We start from the raw sequence: 19,015 nt of genomic DNA, 5'->3' as shown, positions 1-19,015 counted from the left end.
AAACTTCAGGAAGTAAACAACTTAAAGTTTCGGGGGGCTATTCTGGACATCGTCAAATTCTGCCATGTTGTCAGATTGCGCCATTGATCGATGGTAATTGGCCAAGTGAGCTGCTACGAGCTCTATGATTGGTTTAAAATGCCGCCCTTACAAAATCTGACAATACGGTGGAATTAGACCCTCGGTTTCGGTTTCAACAAAACTACATTCTAAGCTTTAACAAATTTAAAGTGCATTTAAGTCATTATTGTGCAATAATTTATTATTATTGTTAATTTATGTAATGTAATATTTATAATAATATATTTTAGCTCTGAGTGCGTGATGAGTGCTATGGAGGCACCGACAGGATCGCGGTTGGGTACCATGGGCGCCTTCAACTGGCGACGAACATGGCACCAAGCCGTGCTCCCGACGTGTATGATCGCTCTTGGTGTTTAATGACTCCACTTGTGATCGCGCTGGTTTCGCTCGTATTTTCGAGTGCAGCGAGTGAAAGTGATGCGTCTTTCCCCGTGCCCAAGTATCTGGACTACAATGAGACCACAACTTTCTTGCACGATCTCGCTAGCAAGCATCGGTCGCTAGCGTCTGTTTACAGCATCGGTAAGAGTGTGCAGGGGCGCGAGCTGTGGGTGCTGAAAATCACCACCGATCCCAACGTACGGAGCATCGGCAAGCCTCTGTTCAGGTACACGGCCAACATCCACGGCAACGAGGCTCTGGGACGCCAGCTGCTCTTGTATCTCGCGGAGTATATGTTGGAAAACTACGGCAACGATAGCCGCATCACGCGACTCGTCAACAACACAGAATTGCATTTCTGCCCATCGCTTAACCCGGATGGATACGCAAATGCGAGCGAAGGTGACTGCGAGGGAGCCAGTCGAGACTCGGGTCGCTTTAACAGCCATACTGTGGACCTCAACAGTAACTTCCCGGGTACCGAAACCGATTTGACAAAAATGACAGTCGGCCGGGAGCCGGAGACGTTAGCGATCATGAAGTGGTCGGTTCTCAATCCTTTCGTGCTTTCGGCGAGTCTGCACGGCGGATTGGTCGTTGTCGTCTATCCGTACGACTATCGCTCGCCCGATGCGCCGATGGACAGCCCCAACCTGACCCCCGATGACGACGTGTTTCGACATCTGGCGGGTACCTACGCGAGGAAACACAGTGACATGTTTCGAAGCCCTCAGTGCCAGGAGTATTTTGACGGCGGCATCACAAACGGTGCAGAATGGATCCCCGTGTCAGGTATGCGACCGCCGCGTAGCTTGTTTGTGTTTTCTTTTTTCTTCTTTCTTACGTTGCGCGAGAGAGAGTCGCTTTAAAAGGTCACATCCACGTCCGTCACACCCGTCGACGGCGCGTCGCATCGCAGCGCGCAACATCCGTTGCCGCTCCAAAATGCAACTTGTCCGCGGAGAGGCTTTGCTTTTTGCTTTTGCCCGCGCTCTGTGAGACCACGTGAACCTCGGCGCCCCTGGGCTTTATCGACCCCGGGCCACGACTCCTTTTTTACGGGAGCGCTGGCGAAGACGCCGAGGAGCAATCACCCGAAAAAAGGAAAAGAAAGAAAAGCGAAACGGGCAGCGTAAAGACCCGTGTGGAACGCGGTGGGTGCTTGCTCCGAGGAAAAACCAGTTACGGCCTGCGTAGCCGAGCAGAACCGAAATCAGGGGGCGGCTTCCGCGCAGAAGGGCCACTGAGTGAAGCTGTCGTCGGGGTTTGCCCGCCGGCCGCGTACTCATTGCTCGATGCTCTCTTTCCTTGATGCTTGTCGCTCGCGTTTACTAGGAGGCAAAATAGTCAGCTCAGAGTGCTTTTCTTTGCTCTTTTTTTGTTTCCCGCAGATAATAGTTCATTTCCCGTTTCCGCACCGGCCCCGCGCGACCGACCGGCCCCCTAAACTGGCTGTGACATTTGCCGTCACCATATGCAGGACGTGCATTTGCCGTGTTCGGAGATCTGTGCATCGCTTTGCAGTTTTTTTTTTCTTTTAGATTATTTTTACGTTGCCGTTGCTATCGAAGTAAACAGACATATCTTCCACGTGGAACCTTTTGCGGCAATGATTTGTGCGCTGGGGATCAATGAATCGACAGCGCGTTATCCCAGATGCATGTAGCGTGATTGAGTTGGACGTCTTCAGTGTGCTCATGTCATAAGCGTGTAGCAGCGCACCCTTGAAAGCGTCGGTCTTTCGCTGGCATGTGGACGGATATGTATAACGATATGCGCACGGGACGAAGATAGATTGGATGTAGCGAACGCCGTCCGCTGGCTGCATTTTACGCACCGTATTTGCCCCAAATACGTGCCTTTGTGTCATTTCCATCAGTTTATTCCCTCACGAGGAAACCGCTTTACTGTATAGGTCTTTTTATTTTTGAAAATTTGAAGACCAGCAGACCGATTTCCAGCCTGCCGTTACGCATTTATAGGTCGTACAAAGAACGCACTGCGCTCATGAATGCGCTCAGTGTGGTGTACTGGGAATCGAACCCGGACCATCTGCACTTGAAGCGGGCGCTTCAACCACTTGACCACTGCAGCGGTGGAGTGCTCGTCTCGAAAGGATGACCTCTCCTTTCCGCTCTCTTCTTTCATCCCCTTTTCACCCCCCTTTCTTTCCAAGGATACCGCTGGGCATGGACTGCACAAAAAAAAAAAAAAAGCAATCCTGTTTCAACCGACCACAGTGCTCCAAAATAAGTACACAAAAATACTAGTCATACCTCGATTATCTACTGTAAACCATTTTGGCATGGCTGCATAGAAGCACAGCCATATGCAATGAAACCTAAAGCCATAGAGTTTCATACTGTATGAAATTCTATGCCTAATGCAATCACTGCGTATCTTGAACACTAGTGTTGCCTGCACTGCAGTTATTATGGAAATAGCAAGCACATTCTCAACAGCAATCCAGTGAAGCATAAATCAGCCTAACACGAACAATTATGTGAACACTTATTCAGTCAACTTTTAGAACTTCCAGCGTTTTGATATAAATGTGTCCCACTGCTGCAGTGGTCAAAGTATGTTATGATGTTTTCAGTATATTTCTAGCTAATCATTGAATAATGATTTGCTCATGCCATTAATTATTAAGGTATTATGCAAGGTTACTCGTTCTGCAATGTCTCGAACTGTGAGACAGCAGTATTTGTAAATAATAATAATAAAAAACATTTTTTTATAATGGGCACAGTTTGACAAACACCATTTTCTGATGAAATTTTTAAAGATGTATATATATTGTCAGTGTGCTGCTTTGCACTGTACGACCTTGTGCGGTTTAGAGAGTGGGTTTAGCTTGTACAGTGATTTAAAGTTGATTTCTTTTTCTGTACCTTAGAGCTGTGCAATTGGAGTCACATTCACTGCTTTGTTTGTTTTTGAAATAGGGAGCATGCAAGATTTCAGCTACATCTACACAAACTGCTACGAGGTCACCCTAGAGATATCCTGTTGCAAGTATCCAATGGCAAACACGCTTGTCAGTGAATGGGAGAAAAACAAAAATGCCCTCTTGAGCTACATGGAACAGGTGAGGAGACCTTATCTAAAGTTTCTCATGAGGCTTTCAGTTTTCAAGATGCCGTATGTCACCCTCGGATTATTTGATATTGGGCATTACATTTATTTGATTTACATGAGCTGCACCCTTGAAAACACCATGAAAATTTTTAAAGGTGGAATGCTGATCACTGCTCTGATATCTGGCTCCTTTCCAGTGCTGTAAAATTAACTTTGACACACTGAATACAGTCTGAGGTCATTTGTGCAAATCGATTGCGATCTGCATGATGATAGAGAGTCATATACTTTGCACGATAACACCATGCTATCCTGTAGAAATTTGTTCTTCATAGGCAAATTGTTTTTTTTTTTATTTTAACAACTTCAAAGCCAAGGCATTGTCTGTATACTGACATTATTGCGTTAGGGTCTGTGCCAGCAAGTTTCACTGCATAATAAAAGCGACCGTTCAGAATGCTTGGCATTCCTGTGTTCTCAGACTTCTTTTTTTTTGTAACTTGTTCATTGCACAGAACTATAATGAAAATCTTGTGTTCTTCCCTGCTAAGTCACTACTTCTTGCTCAACAACGTAGAATCTGCAAGAATATTCATAATTTATTTCTCACATAACAGTGTCAGCACTGACAGTGGAGGTAATCACTGCATATGTAGTTATTTCTTGAAGTTACTCGTTCTGCACTTTAACAATGTTTTTTATAATTACTGTTAATTTAATTTTTCTTCCTCAGCCCTCAGAATAACAGTTCGGAGATTGCAGGGAAGTACAACATGCACCGTGAACGAGCAGTTTTTTCAGAAGCTGCAGGATAAATGCAGCATCATTAATACATCTGCTAGGTGCTGGGACAGAGTTGGTTGCACAGCTGTGCTTCATTCAATACTACTCTTTTTTTTTACTTTTGTGTGTGCATGCACATTTCTTACATTGCTGCCGCTGTGGCTGCTACACGTCATGAGCAACGACAAGCTTTTACTAACAGCGACATTGTGCCGAACAAAAGCATAATTTACTGCAGCCTTTGTAGCAAACCACTTGAAAGTGCTTTTGTATGCCTGTCATGTGCTAAGTTAATTAAATTGTTAATATCCAAAATATTATTGGGTGATTTTTTATTAATGGAGGTTCGTCGGATGATTTGTTCATAGCTTTGGCAGGTGACAGTACATTTTGAAATATTTTGATTAGAACTAGAGAAATTTCTTGTTTCATTTGGTTACTTCATATTATACCCTGCTTAATAATAAAGGAACTTATATTCCTAGATGTGTTTTTAGTGTAATTGCTTTCTGCTTCATCAAAGAAAATAAGCAGATGCCCCTAGAACAGTTAATAACAAGTTTAGGTAATTGCTTGCCTATGTTATGCCAGCTCCTTTAATTGCATTCTCTAGTGGTTACAATATGGAAATGAACACGTGAGGTGCAAGTAAAGGGCTAAAGGGGTATTCTTTCAAAAGACATGGCTGCATCTGCAAGACACCAGAGGTCGTCGCTATAGCTCATGCACTGAACGGAACTGCATTGAAAGGGGTGGAAGTTTGCCCGTGGCACCATTTTCCTTTCCCACTCACTTGAGACCTTGCTCAACTAGTTTTGCTGTGGGCCAGCTTTTGGGGCAGCCAGAGTAGGTCGTGAGCACCAGAAAGAAAATATCAACTGCATACCTGTCATGGAAGTTGCCTAACTGCTCACTCAGGCATGAATGATGCACGTGAATTGAAAGGCAGGTGGCAAGGGTCGGGAAAGTGCTGTACTGGTTTTGCACGCAAAGCATTCGAACAGGTTCCGTGTCCCAGGCATTGGGCATAGTCACACTCGCTCTTTCTTTTTACTTTTTCCGTATTATGCAAGGCATTCCTTTTCTGTCATTGAATTGCTTCTTAGGATAGCAAAGAAATTTAGAAAACAAAGCCTGATTTTTTTTATTCTCTACTAATTTTGCTTACTTCATAAAGAGAGCCTATGAAAAAAAATGGCAATAGAGTTATTACATTCAGGGCATTTTTTGGATATTTTTGTACTAGAAGACACGGGGACAAGCTTGATTTATTCACTTGCCAATTCGTTTGGTGATGAGATTTTTAATTTAGCAACAAGGAGCCACCTTAGTGTAATGCTCACTTTTGTAACTTTCTAGTGTCATATTAAACATATTGCTAGATCAATAAAAATAAAGTGAAAAAAAAGTTGCTGATTTAATATTTTGCTTTATGTTTGGGTTGTCTAATGGAGCCATCTGTTTTTCAGAAGGTTCCGTATTGCACGTGTTGCATCTATGCTTTAGCACAGCATACACAACAAAATGGACTTTTTTATAGAATGTTATGCTGCAGCTGCTATATAGTGCATGCAATAATTTAATAGACAGGAAGGTTCTTTATTATTCTTTGCCTTATTTGTAAAAATGCATGCATGCCCACTCTGTTTTCTCGGTTCTACAGCGGAGCTTGTTCCCATCCTGATAGGCACTTGCCGTAAGAAACAGCTGCACCAAAATACATGCACAAGATGTAGGGATGAAATAAAGGCCGTCATGTTCGTGTTTCATTTGTTTTTACTTTTTGTACATCTTTCTAGTGCCTGTTATAACATAACTAGTATCTGAGTATGATTGTACGCAATGACATCTTTAATTTGACTCTTTCCTCTATGCTTCCTTTCGCATTTGCACTTTCTGCCAACTCAAGGTTCACATGGGTGTAAAAGGAGTGGTCAAGGAATTCCGCACGGGCAAGGCCATTGCTAAAGCTACAGTCATCGTGCAAGGCATCGATCACAACATAACGACCACAGAACGTGGAGAGTTCTGGAGGCTTCTGCTTCCTGGCCAATATTCTCTCATCGTGTCCAGCCCAGGGTGCGTGCCTGTCCCCTTGTCCAATGCCAGTGTTACACAGACAGTATGTGAGATCGGTGATTCGGTGAAATAAGACTGTCTAAAGTCAATCGCTCTTTGTTCCTGTTATCTTTAAAGCCCCTGTTGCCACCCTGTTTTTAATGTCATTAAATGACACAATGATGATGCATTCATGTAATGCAGCAAGTAAGTTATGAACCATTAAGCAGAAGCAATGTTTGCAAGCTGAAATGGGCAAATTTTTGCTGGTACGTATTGGTCGGTTCATTTCATGTGCAGTACATTTAGTAATGCTCTTATCGATAGATAATGTGTGATGAACTTTAGATGTGTGGCACAAGCAAAAAGAAAAAGCAGGAACAAAGGAAAGCGCACAGTCGCTGCGGTCCTTTCCATGTTCTTGCACTTTCTACTCGAGCAGCATGTCTAAAGTTCAAGTATGAACTTCGAGGAAGTGCTGCTCTGTAATTAAGCTTGTGAACCTGTGAGCTCGCATTTACTGAGCATCTATTCCTCTAACAGTTTCAATAGTTTGTTGGCACGAAGATCCCAATGCCTTTTTTTTATTGTAACTTCAAGTAGTATGTTTGAAATGGTGCAGTCCTTTTTACGTCTCTGTTTACGGTCAGGTATGAGAGCACCGTGAGACGCAATATCACTGTGATGACGGGAGCTGCGACATGGGTTGACGTGGTTCTGACACCTGTGCCGACAACCAAGCCTGTGAGTCTTTTTCGTAGCAGCTACAGACTATTTGCTGGAGTTGTGGACAGTGCATTATCTGTAACAGCACATAGCTCCGAGATGAATCGCGCTGCACGGTACTCTCCTGTGGCATTTACTATTGCAGGCATGTCTTTTTGACCATTCCTTCATAGAGCGTGCACGATGCTTTATGAAGTGGCAGTTTTATTTACTTGTCCCTCTGTTAATGTTTCTTATGGCCACCTTAAAAGTTGGTGTCTATTTAGCATATTCCTTTCAACTAAGTTTAGTCTTAACACTTGAGCACTTCTTCCTTTGTGTGCAAGATTTATCCTAGGACAATAATAGCCCTTAATCATTATTAACTGCCGTCATACAAAAGGTTGCTGTTTTAAAAAAAGATTTTACTGTTTGCGTGCATATGAATGTACAAGTCATGACTAAATATAATTGCGAAGAAGTGCCTAGAATTCATGCTGACACTGCTCGCTTGAAAGTGGAGTGCAGGAAGTGAATGAGTTATCTGAGGCTTTCCTATCTGCTGCTTGATAGCCCTTGACTGCTCTCTAGCGTAGCTATGCTGCAGGGATATTTTTTATGCTTTATTTGGAAACCCTTGCTTATCATAGGCTGTGTGGGTATATGCACATCTGTCTGCTGTTTCTACACAGCAGATATGGTGCTGTACAGGAAACTGTTATCATTTCCCATGGAGACATTGGGGCATTGTGCTAAGTGAGTGTATCACAGAAATAGGGCTCCATATTTCTAAAAGGCTTTGTGTTCGTGATAATATTGTGGTGGGTTTGGGCTCCTACACTATTTTTAAATTCTGAAAGTGTGAAGCAAGCTTAATCTGCCCCCCGTTCCAAAACACAAGCTTTCACAGGTTATGTTTTCACAGTAAAGTGCTGAAGAATGAAAAGTATTTGGGTTGTCAAACCTCATCACTAAAATTAAGAACGAGCACAGTCTTAAATTTAAGATGCGCAACAGCTTTCATATTCACAGCAAAAAAGGGGCTTAGAGAAGTATGATGCAACTTTTTGTGTTACTGTGGCTGCTAATTCTTTTGCTACAGCTTTAATTTTTCTTCTGTTATTTGTCATTCATGCCACTGTTCTGCCATGTCATATTTTAGTAAAACTAGTTTAAGAGAGCATCCCAAAATGTAACAACATTTTTTAATGAAAGAGAGAAAATCAGTAGAGATGACTCTGGCTTTATCATTTTATTCAGTTTGTATTACCTAATCAAAAGGCTTTGGTAACTTAGTGTTCATGAGGATATCAAAGTATAGCATACAAAGTGTGCTACTCTGAAGTTATACGACTTTTGCTTAAAAATTGGCAAAACCAATTTCTGATGGGAGCACTGATATAGGATTATAGTCTTTGCACTTGATTCCTACATTACCTGAAAGACGACTTTTTGGATAGGGGTATGGCCTAGCTCAGCTTGGTAAGCAAAAAAATTGGGAGTAAGTGTGTTTTATATAAAAAAAAAACATTGCTTTAGTCCTTTTCATTTGTCCGTCATGATTGTTATTCATGCTAATGTCTAAAGCTGCTTGGTTTGAAAAAGTAAAGTGATTTAATTGCCTTCCTTCTTGCAATGTGTTTAGAACAACGAGCGCAGTTTAGACTTGCACTTAAGTCAAGTCTGCATGTGTCTTCGTAACCATAAGATGCTGTCTTCGAATTTCAGCCCAAACAGTATGCTCCTCTCGATACAGACTTTGTGTTTACCACAAAGCCTGAATTCAAGCACCACAGCCAAGAGGAACTGGTTGCCATCTTCACAAATGTTACCGAGAAATGCCCTGCCATCACTCGACTCTTCAGCATTGGCAAATCTGTGGAAGACAGAGATCTCTACTTCCTCGAGTTTAGTGACAATCCTGGTCACCATGAACCAGGTACAGTTCTTTTTATTGTTGTCCTTGGCACATTCTAGGAAAACGAAAAAATATCTTAGGAACTAAAGTAACTTGCTTGTGTGCTTTGCTTTTTCTCAGTACTCGCTGTAAGATACACCTAGCTTGCATCTAAACTTGCTTATTGAATATTATGCAAACTGCCTGTGTAACCTGAGTAGACCTATCATTTGATTTGCACCGTTAAAACGTTAAAACGGCCATGCGTTGCTAACATAGCTCGAACCTGCACCTTATTAAGTTGGAAAGCTTGCCAACAGAAGCACTGAGATTATCTGCCAGAGAGCTAAAATGTGTTTGTAGCACTGGAATTCTAACTCATCTTGTTCCAGTTTAGGGGACTAACTGATGCTCAAAACAATATAAAAAGAGTGTGGGGCTTAGGAGCACATACAGGTAATCGTTTAGCATGGAAATTTTTAACAAGGGCTTCTTGGTTGCTGCCATAATCCCCTCTAGTCTGCTGTAAATATACTGACCCCCTGAAAACTGGACAGCTGAGGTAGCGACGTCAGCTTTAGTAATCCTGTACAACAGCCCTGAAAGAAAGTGCTCGTTCTCTCCCTTGGAAAGGTCTATTGGCTCAAACCTTTGTTATTTGTTTTAATGGAAAACAAAATTTTCTGTTTTGTTTAGCTGTTTCAGTGAATGATGCTTCACGTATATGTTAAGCACTGCCTAGCAGAAAAGTACTGCTTTTGCATAAGACAGCCCCAAGTGAAAAGTGTAAGAAGCAGGTGATTGTGTTGATAGAGCTTTATATTTTAGACACCCACATAATTTACGAGCTAACTTGTAAAACTACTCCTTCCACGTCTTTAATCTGAATGCTAGATTTAGTGAAGTCTATCAATTGCTGTTCATGTATACTAGTTTGAGCATGTTATTGTTATCAGCAGTGCTGTTAGAGCATAATGACCGGCTGGCTGTGCGACTTTGTAAGTGTAGTTGGCGGTTATTCTTATCGTTTAATCATGTGCCACATGGCTGCTTTCTCTTCTATTTTCGTGACCTGCCAGGATTCCTGACACCTATGTCCATGTGTGGAACCACCCTGAATTCTCTCTTGTTCTTCCTCTCTTTTGAAAGCTACTAGTTTATGTTACTGCATTCACCCAATTCCAGGTGAACCAGAGTTCAAGTATGTTGCGAATATTCACGGAAATGAGGTGATTGGCCGTGAAGCTGTTCTGCTGCTGGCACAGCTCCTGTGTGAGCAGTATGGCAAGTCTCGCCGCTTGACAACCCTTGTGAACAACACACGCATCTTCCTAATGGCTTCAATGAACCCCGATGGCTATGAAAAGGCCAACGTTGGTAAGGAACCTTCGCCAAATGTTTCACTAGCTTCAGTTTTTTTCACTTAAAACTACCACTGTTACTACCTAGTCTAATTTATTGAACACAAGAAATACCAAGGATTAGTGTGTTGATGTAGTTCAGAAGCATTTTTCAGTAATTTGGGAAGCCCTGGTGCCTTTGTGCATATGTTTGTGTAATGCTCACAGTGACATATTCATTGTAGCTAGCCGTAAATTCAGTGCTCTAAATATTCACACATTGTTCCTGATCTCTCGTGAAGTCATAAGCAAGCTTATTGACCAGAAGAAAAGAAGACCCTTTGGCAAAAGCATTGTGCAGCCATCCAACGCATCAATTAAGCATGGACTTCATACAGAAAAAACAAAAGCATATAGCAATCTGCGGTAGGGGACACATGTATGTTAATCACAGAATAAAATACCATAAAGATGAATGGATTTTTACTAGAGTTGAGGTTTGAGATTATTCAGTTGTGAGCTGTACAGCATCATAGTACTAAGTCATATATCAATAACTGCTCAATTTATTCATAGTTATTTATTTTCTCAGCTTTACGTGTACCTATTGTCGTAGCATATTTCCAGATTGGCTGTGAAATAGTGATGCTGAGCTTAATGTCACAGGTTTGATTCTAGCCATAAAAACTGAATTTGATTGGGAGCGAAATGCAGAAAACACTCACTCTCTTAGGTTTAAGTGCATGTAAAAGGACTCCAGGTGAATGACATCAACCTGCAGCCTCTCAGTGTGGAATGCCTCAGAATCAAATTATGGGTTTAGCACATAAGGACACTCGGGGGTTTGATTTTAATCTCGCTCTGCATACATGCGCATGTGCAAGACCTAATGCTACTGTGAAATGCTTGCTTTTCAGGTGACTACAATAGCGTGGTGGGCCGATTCAATGCTCACAATGTGGACCTGAATCGCAACTTTCCTGACCAGTATGAGCCCGAGAAGGTGCACCATCACCCGCGAGAGCCGGAGACGAGGGCCATGATGAACTTCATATTGGCACGGCCCATAGTGCTATCGGGCAGTCTTCACGGAGGTGCTCTGGTTGCAAACTACCCCTACGACGGCAACAAGGAGAAAGTGGAGCGTATCTACAGTGCCACGCCTGATGACTCCCTCTTCCGGTACCTGGCTCGCACCTATGCCCGGGTACGTGCCATGTTGCTCCTCATGTGTGAGCACGTTGTTAGTTTCAGGAAGGTACATTGGTGTGCTAGTTAACATCGATTCATTGTAAAAAACTTGAAAGCACAAACAAATGGTCTTGCATGTGTCCACCCATCTTGCAGAGTGTGGTTACATATTACAATTTATGCACTCCTCAGTATTTTATTCTAATCATGACCCAGAAACTGAGGAGATTGCTGGAGCCCATTTTTTTTAAAAGAAAAACCCCAATATTTGTGTCAGTTAGCCCTCTGTATTGCTTTTAAATTGTGGGATCTCATGTCTGGATGGCACTTAGGTTAACCCTTCCTTGTTGTATCTTTCATTCTTCTCGAGTTTTTGTGGTATATATTTCTTCTGTGAATAAATTCAAGTTTCAGTCTTCACTTGTTTGTTAGTGACTAGTCAAATTACTTTTTAATGCAACCAAATTTATTAATGATTCAGAGCCATATTTATATTTGTTTGACCCTCACTCGTTTGAATGTTGCTTTGTTTCCATTCACACTTGAGGCATTTGGCATGGCAGAAATACTCCTCTAATTCATTGCTTTCAAGTTTGTAGTAAGCAGCTGCTACTGGTTTTGATACTCTTTGGTTGGTTTTACGACTGCTGCAGGCTCATCCAACCATGAGTTTCGGAAAGCCTTGTCCTAAAGGACCCATGGATGATGCATTCAAGGATGGAATCACTAATGGGGCGGCATGGTACAATGTCTATGGTGAGAAGTGTTTTGACTGTTTCCTGTATGATGACTTATGCATTTTCCGCATTCCTTTTTTTTTCTTGGTGTATGCGACTAGGTGTTCAGCGCTTGTGCAAGAGTGAAAGCAAAACTTGGTGTGTTAGTATGAGCTTTCGTATGGTTGCTTAAAATAATTATGGAAAAAAAAAACACCAAACCTGCGTGGAATCTGTGACTGTGCTGCGCGGAAGGCGCAGTACAGTCACAGAGAAAGCTAGAAGAGCGGCCTTTCAGAGCCTTTTTAAAACACTCATTGGGTAACTAGTGCAAACACACTTGCTTGATACCCACTAGGGCAATGATAATAAACATTTGGGTAGTAGGCCGGCATTCGCTATGCTATTTTTCGTCATTCTTCTGAGAAGCGTGGTATTCGCTAAACACTTGCTAGGGATTTCGTGCCAATTGTTCATGCAGTGGCTGACAATGATGAGGAGTTATGCCTCAAGTCGGTATGCGCCACAGTTAATAGGGGAACAAGAACATGCTTTTGTAATGGGTTGGAGCATTGGACGGCCCGCTCGTTACGCTATGCGCATTGTGTGACGACTGGTTGTTCTTTCACTGTTTTAAAACGCTTTATAAGTCGTAATAACGCGATTGCTCTCCCGACATCAAGCCTGCCTAGGGCAAGTTCGCTAACAAGTCACAAGCACCAGCATAGCTCAGTGGTAGAATACTGGGCTGGCACCCAGCAGACCCGGGTTTTGAGCTCCACTGTGTCTTTGGAGCTAGTTTTTTTTTTTTTTCCTAATTTCGTGCGATGTGATTACGAACACCGGCGGCGGCTGCGGAGGCGGACAACTGCACGTGACCCGAATTGTGATCTCATAACAGCTTTCGCTGTAAAGGTGAGCGAAGGTGTAGAATGCATTCTTGTAAATTTTTATAGGGGCTACTACGTCCTCCAGAACACTGCAGTTACCCTATGGCTTTCTTTTTTCCTTAAAGGGGAGAAATGTTTTGTGACAGTTATTCAACTGTCTTCTCTTTTTTTTCTATAGGTGGAATGCAAGACTTCAATTACCTGCATAGCAACAGCTATGAGCTAACAATTGAAATGGGCTGCTACAAGTATCCACCTGCGTCTGACTTGCCAAAATATTGGGATGAGCACAAGCACGCACTCGTGACTTTTATGGAAAAGGTAAGCCACCGGCTGTCTCTAATATACATACAATGTGATGGTTTTTTGGTCACAATGTTATATGTAATTCTGATGGAGTATTTATAAGTTATTTGCTCTGCAAGGTGGCTTTCATCACAAAAGTGCTTTTATTTTACCTTAACAGTTTTCAACTATTACAGTCGAACCCCTTTATAAGAGACACTGATTTATGATAGAAATGGGTATGAGAGAGACTGATGTGCCTACGTCAAAAATAGGGGATGATATAAGAAAAAGCATACATAGTTACTGTGCTAATACGAGACACCTCATATAAAGGACAAGAATCAAATTCTCTATAAAGGGGTTCACCTGTAATGACAGATATGTTAAGTTGTTTGTAACATGTGGCACAGGTACTGTGACATGACCTGTAACATTTCAAAATTGGGGACCAATTACTATTGTCATGTAAATGCAATTAAATGGTAGCAGAAAGGCAATAAATGACAATAAAAAGAAAAAGCATGAACAGAATATGTTGAGCAAAATTGAGAATAAAAATCTTTAATTAGCTACTGCATAGGTCAAATGAGTTACATTGGGCAATTGTTTGTAGTACATCATCGTGCATTCTATATAATAAAACTGCAGTCATTACAGCATTTCAAAAACAACTACTTTCATTATATACCTTTCAATCAGTAACCATGTTTTCATGGTATAGAAAGAGCGTACTTCACGCTTTAGCTACAGCTTAAGCATCATGAAGTAAAACTTGAAGTTTTCATCACTCTGGCTGCAAATGACCCATACGGCCTTGCTCGCTTTGCTGTGATGCAGCGTATTTTAGAAAGTGGTGCAGAGTTTCTATGTTATTTTTAAAATACTTGCAGGTTCACCAGGGTGTGAAGGGATTCGTCAAGGATGAGGAGGGGCTGCCAGTGCCTAATGCCACAATCCATGTCCTTGGAATTCATCATGATGTACACTCAGCTGTGGACGGAGACTTCTGGCGTCTGCTGATGCCTGCGACCTACTCTGTCAGGGCCTATGTTGACGGGTATGACTGCCCGCCTAATGAAGGGCTTCATGCATAATTAAGTGTCGAATGTTGTGTGTATATCCACACCGCATATAACTTCTAACTAAATTGATGGCATGTTTTCACACAAAGTTTGCACAATCTATGTGTCATGCTCGGTTTCTTATTTGGCTGACAGTTTTATGCCACATTTGAGGCTGTTGCTTGGTTGCTTAAAACATAATCAGAAGTAAATGCCGTCTATGAGGACACTAGAAAAAGAAAAAAGTTGATTTCGCTCTGTTGCCATTTTTAAACGTAACGGAAAAACACAATGTGTCTCCTATGACACTATCCCAAAACTGAATTACATTCCCACTTCTTGAAGGCCTTAGTGCTGTTAGGAATTTTGCTCTGTCGCGATGGTAGCGGTGGCGAAGAGCGGCGGGCCGTCCAGCGGACTTCGATGAAGCCTTAGCCCGAAGGTGAAACAGGGAGGCAATCCGTTTGGAAAACAGCAACAAAAGTAGCGTTTACTATCGCAGGTTGTCGTTTTACAGAGCCAGCCAGCACGACAACGTCGGCTGGGGCAAAATCTCCTAACATGGGGCCGGCTCGGCCTTAAATAGCGTCTTTGGTCCATTCTCTTAGACCAGTTCTCGGGCTCGGAGGGGGGAGACGTAGCCGTACCCGGAACTGCAAAGTGGTCCGGCCGAGGAAACGACGTTATCCCCGGACTGCACGGTTCTTCTGCACGGAAGGCGGCGCTGGGAGGGGGGGGAGACAGTTCGTCGAAACAGGGCTCGATCCTGCGAGACGCGCTCCCGAACGAGGAACATGTCTGTGGCACAACAGCACCCCCGCCGCCAGACAATGCATCCGGAGTTTTGAGCCGTCAGCGCGGCTCGGAAGGAGGGATGCTGGTTGACCATCGGTAGCCGTTCCGCTCTCTCCGCCCGTTGAGACTTCCAAAGGCCTGCAGATGTTCACTGGAACGACGGAGTCGAACACAAAGGCGAACCACTCCGGCCAAAGCAAGCACCCTCCAAATGCTGATCAAGTCGCCAGACCAGCAGACACCAAATGTTTCCTCGAGATTACGCTGGGCTAACAAATAGCATCACGAGCAACGAATCTCGGGAGGAATACACAATGTGGACACTCCTTTACAGTGCATGACACTGCTAAACCAATCAGAATTTTTGTTTTCGTGAGCGATTTTCGATTGTGACCCGGGCAGATTAGGGACGATCGAAGCTGCCGAGGTTAACTCAATTTGGCCCCGAATCTACAATTTAGAACACCAAGAGTTTTCGAATCACGCACATTTGCGTCGCCTGCAAGAATAAGACTGTTAAACATAACAAACTTCGTCATCCTACAAGCAATCATTCAATGCGCGCCGCCAACGATCATCACGACAAGAGTAAGCACGCTTGAAAAAACTAAGAAAATAAGACTGAAAATCAAACTTGCGCACGTTAAACAAAACAAAGCGAAAAGTTGACCTACATTTACGTACATACTAACACGTAATGCAAAACACAGAAGGTACTTTAAACAGGGGTTTTTCTCAGCCTTCTCTGTTAAAATAGAACACGTCAACTGTTACCTTTCGAGCTATAAGGAAAACGAAAGTAATAAACCAAACATATCAATTATATCTACTTCTGCGACGACAAGAAAAGTAAAACTTACAAAATTTTAGATCCATTCCTTGCTCATCGGCACAAGACAAAACTAGAAAAAGTTATTCTCAAAATTAAATACAAAAAATACACTCTTGGTATTAGCGAGGCCGCACTCTCTCAAGCGAACTCTGGGGAGTCGCGCATTCCACAGCTTCTGAGGGTTGCGGTCTGGACAAAAGGACGACGAATCACCCGGTTCGCCGAACTCAGCAGCAGCGACTTTTGACCCGCAGCTGCTGAACTCGAAGAAAGGGGCATCTGCACTGCATCGTTTACGCCGCCCGTTCGACCAGTGACCCTTTCGCCACGGTGGGGAACTATAGCCTTTGTTACTGCTCAGGCGTACGCGATGCTTCTCCACGTGATTGCCTCTACGCGGTAGCGAAAAAGATGAGACCAGGCGATGATCTCGGCGTCCGAATTTCACTGAAACTCGGTTTTTCTTGATGGACTTCCCGTCTGATCTCAATCTCGGTGATGGTCTGAGATTCAAACATTTCCCACAGAGCGTTTTCGCGATCCTACGCCTACTACTAAACCCGGCGCCTCGAATGAAAACGTCACAGCATTTAACGGCGGCTTTAGCGTGCTTGGCGTGAGTCGTCTTTACCGCGCTATGCTTATGCCGGCGCCTCTTTCTGTCGGAACTTCTCCCAATACTGGCAGTCTCGGCACACTTACCCACAAGTGTGCTGCCTTCTTTGTGTGGAGTTGAAGCTCCCGATTTGTTAGCTAGCGTTCCCTCGGGCCCGTTGCTAGCTGTCCCTGGCTGTGACAGAACGGGAGTCCCGATGACTTTGCAGCCAACAAGCGCACTTACAGAGCCTTCGATCGGTGGGTGTCTATCGCTGTCGTCGATAGCCTTTGTTTTCTGGCCCTCGAAGTCGGCCTCATGCTCTCTTTCACGAGCTTCATTCTGTAGCGCTTTATGTCGCGCATCCTGCTCAAGCTCTTGTCGGCAGGCGTCAACCTCTAGCGCCCTGCGACGCGACTCGTTGTCAAGCTCCTTTGTACGCGACTCATCTCGATCATTTGCGCTGCGAAGCGGCTCCGTCTCTAGCGCTTCGCGATGCGCCTCGGCGTCCTTAGCCGTGCGATGGGCCTCGGCCCCAAACTTCTTGCGATGCACCTCGGCGTCTGGCTCTATTCGACGCACTTCGGCGTCTCGCTCTCTCTGGCACACTTCTGCGGCTTGTGCTTCGCGACGGGCCTCAGCTTCCATCGCTTTTCGGCATGCCTTATCTTTAAGCGCTTCTCGACGCGCTTCTACTGCTAGCGCTCTTCGTGGCGCTTCAACCTTGTCTTCATCGCTCCGACTTTCCTCGTCAGCATGAATTGAAAGAAAAAAATATCTTATCAAGGCATATCTAACATAACTGAAGTCTCTTGCTTCCTCGAAGGGTAAGCAATTCAAAACATGCGCTATCTTGCGTGGCAACAGCGTGGCGAGCTTCTCCACCCAAAGGTCGCGGCTAACACCAACATCACAGCAGACAACTTCAAAATCCTCAAGAAAATGCGCGATGTTCTCGCCTGTCTGAAAGTTGTGGAGCTGGTGTTTCGCTCGCTCCCACTTAAGGGCTTGAATTTTAAGATCAAGCTCTCTCATTTTGAGAGCATGCTCTGTCCTTTTTCTGCTCTCCTCGGCCTTCCGCTTTTGCTCACAAATGAGCTCCCAAAACTCGTCAGCCTCATCGGCCGTCACATTCTCTGCCCACATCACCTCGAGAATCGCTTCCTTTGTTTTAGCGGACCCGGCGGAAATCCCCATGGCTCCACAAATTTCGAGGAGGTCCTCCACAAGGTATTGCTCCATCGCGATCTCGTTCCTCGTGATGCTCGACTACTGATATTCACCGTACTCTAAAACTAATCTCGTGGTTTAAAGTAGGTGAATATAAATTTTAACCAACAAAACAAATCAAAACAAAACACTCTCCTAACATCTGCCTGTGCTAGAGAGGTCTGGCGAAGTGAACAGTAAACGTTGGGCACTCACCCAACCAAAGTAGCCGACGATGGTCCAACTCGTGGCTGCCGTCGAACTGTGTCAGGCCTTAAGGGATCCGGTCCAACTTGCCAATGTTGAGATCCGGGGTTGCTTGTCCCAGCTTGCCGAACGATGAGAACGGGGTAGCGTATCGCAGCGTAGCCAAACGCTATCACGGCGGTCGTCCTCGTGCTCGGAGATCCGATCCAACTTATCAGCCGTTGAGATCGGGGTAGCGGGTCCCAGAGCAGCAAAACGTTGAGGACAGGGGTCTGATCCGGCGTGCCAAACGTAGGATATCGCATCCCGAAGCTGCCAACCACTGTTATGAATCTTGCTCTGTCGCGATGGTAGCGGTGGCGAAGAGCGGCGGGCCGTCCAGCGGACTTCGATGAAGCCTTAGCCCGAAGGTGAAACAGGGAGGCAATCCGTTTGGAAAACAGCAACAAAAGTAGCGTTTACTATCGCAGGTTGTCGTTTTACAGAGCCAGCCAGCACGACAACGTCGGCTGGGGCAAAATCTCCTAACATGGGGCCGGCTCGGCCTTAAATAGCGTCTTTGGTCCATTCTCTTAGACCAGTTCTCGGGCTCGGAGGGGGGAGACGTAGCCGTACCCGGAACTGCAAAGTGGTCCGGCCGAGGAAACGACGTTATCCCCGGACTGCACGGTTCTTCTGCACGGAAGGCGGCGCTGGGAGGGGGGGGAGACAGTTCGTCGAAACAGGGCTCGATCCTGCGAGACGCGCTCCCGAACGAGGAACATGTCTGTGGCACAACAGTGCCTTTATATCTGTGCTCTGGAGGAGAACAAGTGCATATTGATCACAATTCTGGTTATGTTTTTCATAACACCTAGGTGCTTAGTATTCAAGATGGAATTCACATACTTGGGGGAATAATG

The 19,015-nt window shown here is 44.2% G+C and overlaps 1 protein-coding gene across 2 annotated transcripts in view; it reads left to right on the top strand.

Annotated features, from left to right (window-relative positions):
• Window positions 1-359: 359 nt before the first annotated feature.
• Window positions 360-19,015, top strand: part of LOC119181932 (carboxypeptidase D-like) — a 40,941-nt gene continuing 22,285 nt past the window's right edge. For both annotated transcript variants that reach the window (XM_075888919.1, XM_075888920.1), the window contains exons 1-10: window positions 360-1,257; window positions 3,414-3,556; window positions 6,239-6,408; window positions 7,038-7,131; window positions 8,821-9,031; window positions 10,175-10,366; window positions 11,247-11,536; window positions 12,174-12,276; window positions 13,305-13,447; window positions 14,305-14,471. In XM_075888919.1, the coding sequence (XP_075745034.1) occupies window positions 393-1,257; window positions 3,414-3,556; window positions 6,239-6,408; window positions 7,038-7,131; window positions 8,821-9,031; window positions 10,175-10,366; window positions 11,247-11,536; window positions 12,174-12,276; window positions 13,305-13,447; window positions 14,305-14,471 (2,378 nt within the window). In that variant the 5' untranslated portion in view covers window positions 360-392. The remainder of the gene's footprint in view (window positions 1,258-3,413; window positions 3,557-6,238; window positions 6,409-7,037; window positions 7,132-8,820; window positions 9,032-10,174; window positions 10,367-11,246; window positions 11,537-12,173; window positions 12,277-13,304; window positions 13,448-14,304; window positions 14,472-19,015) is intronic.

Source organism: Rhipicephalus microplus, chromosome 3, assembly GCF_043290135.1.
Source record: "Rhipicephalus microplus isolate Deutch F79 chromosome 3, USDA_Rmic, whole genome shotgun sequence".
NCBI lineage: Eukaryota > Metazoa > Arthropoda > Arachnida > Ixodida > Ixodidae > Rhipicephalus > Rhipicephalus microplus.
This window is presented reverse-complemented; position numbering and strand designations above follow the sequence as displayed.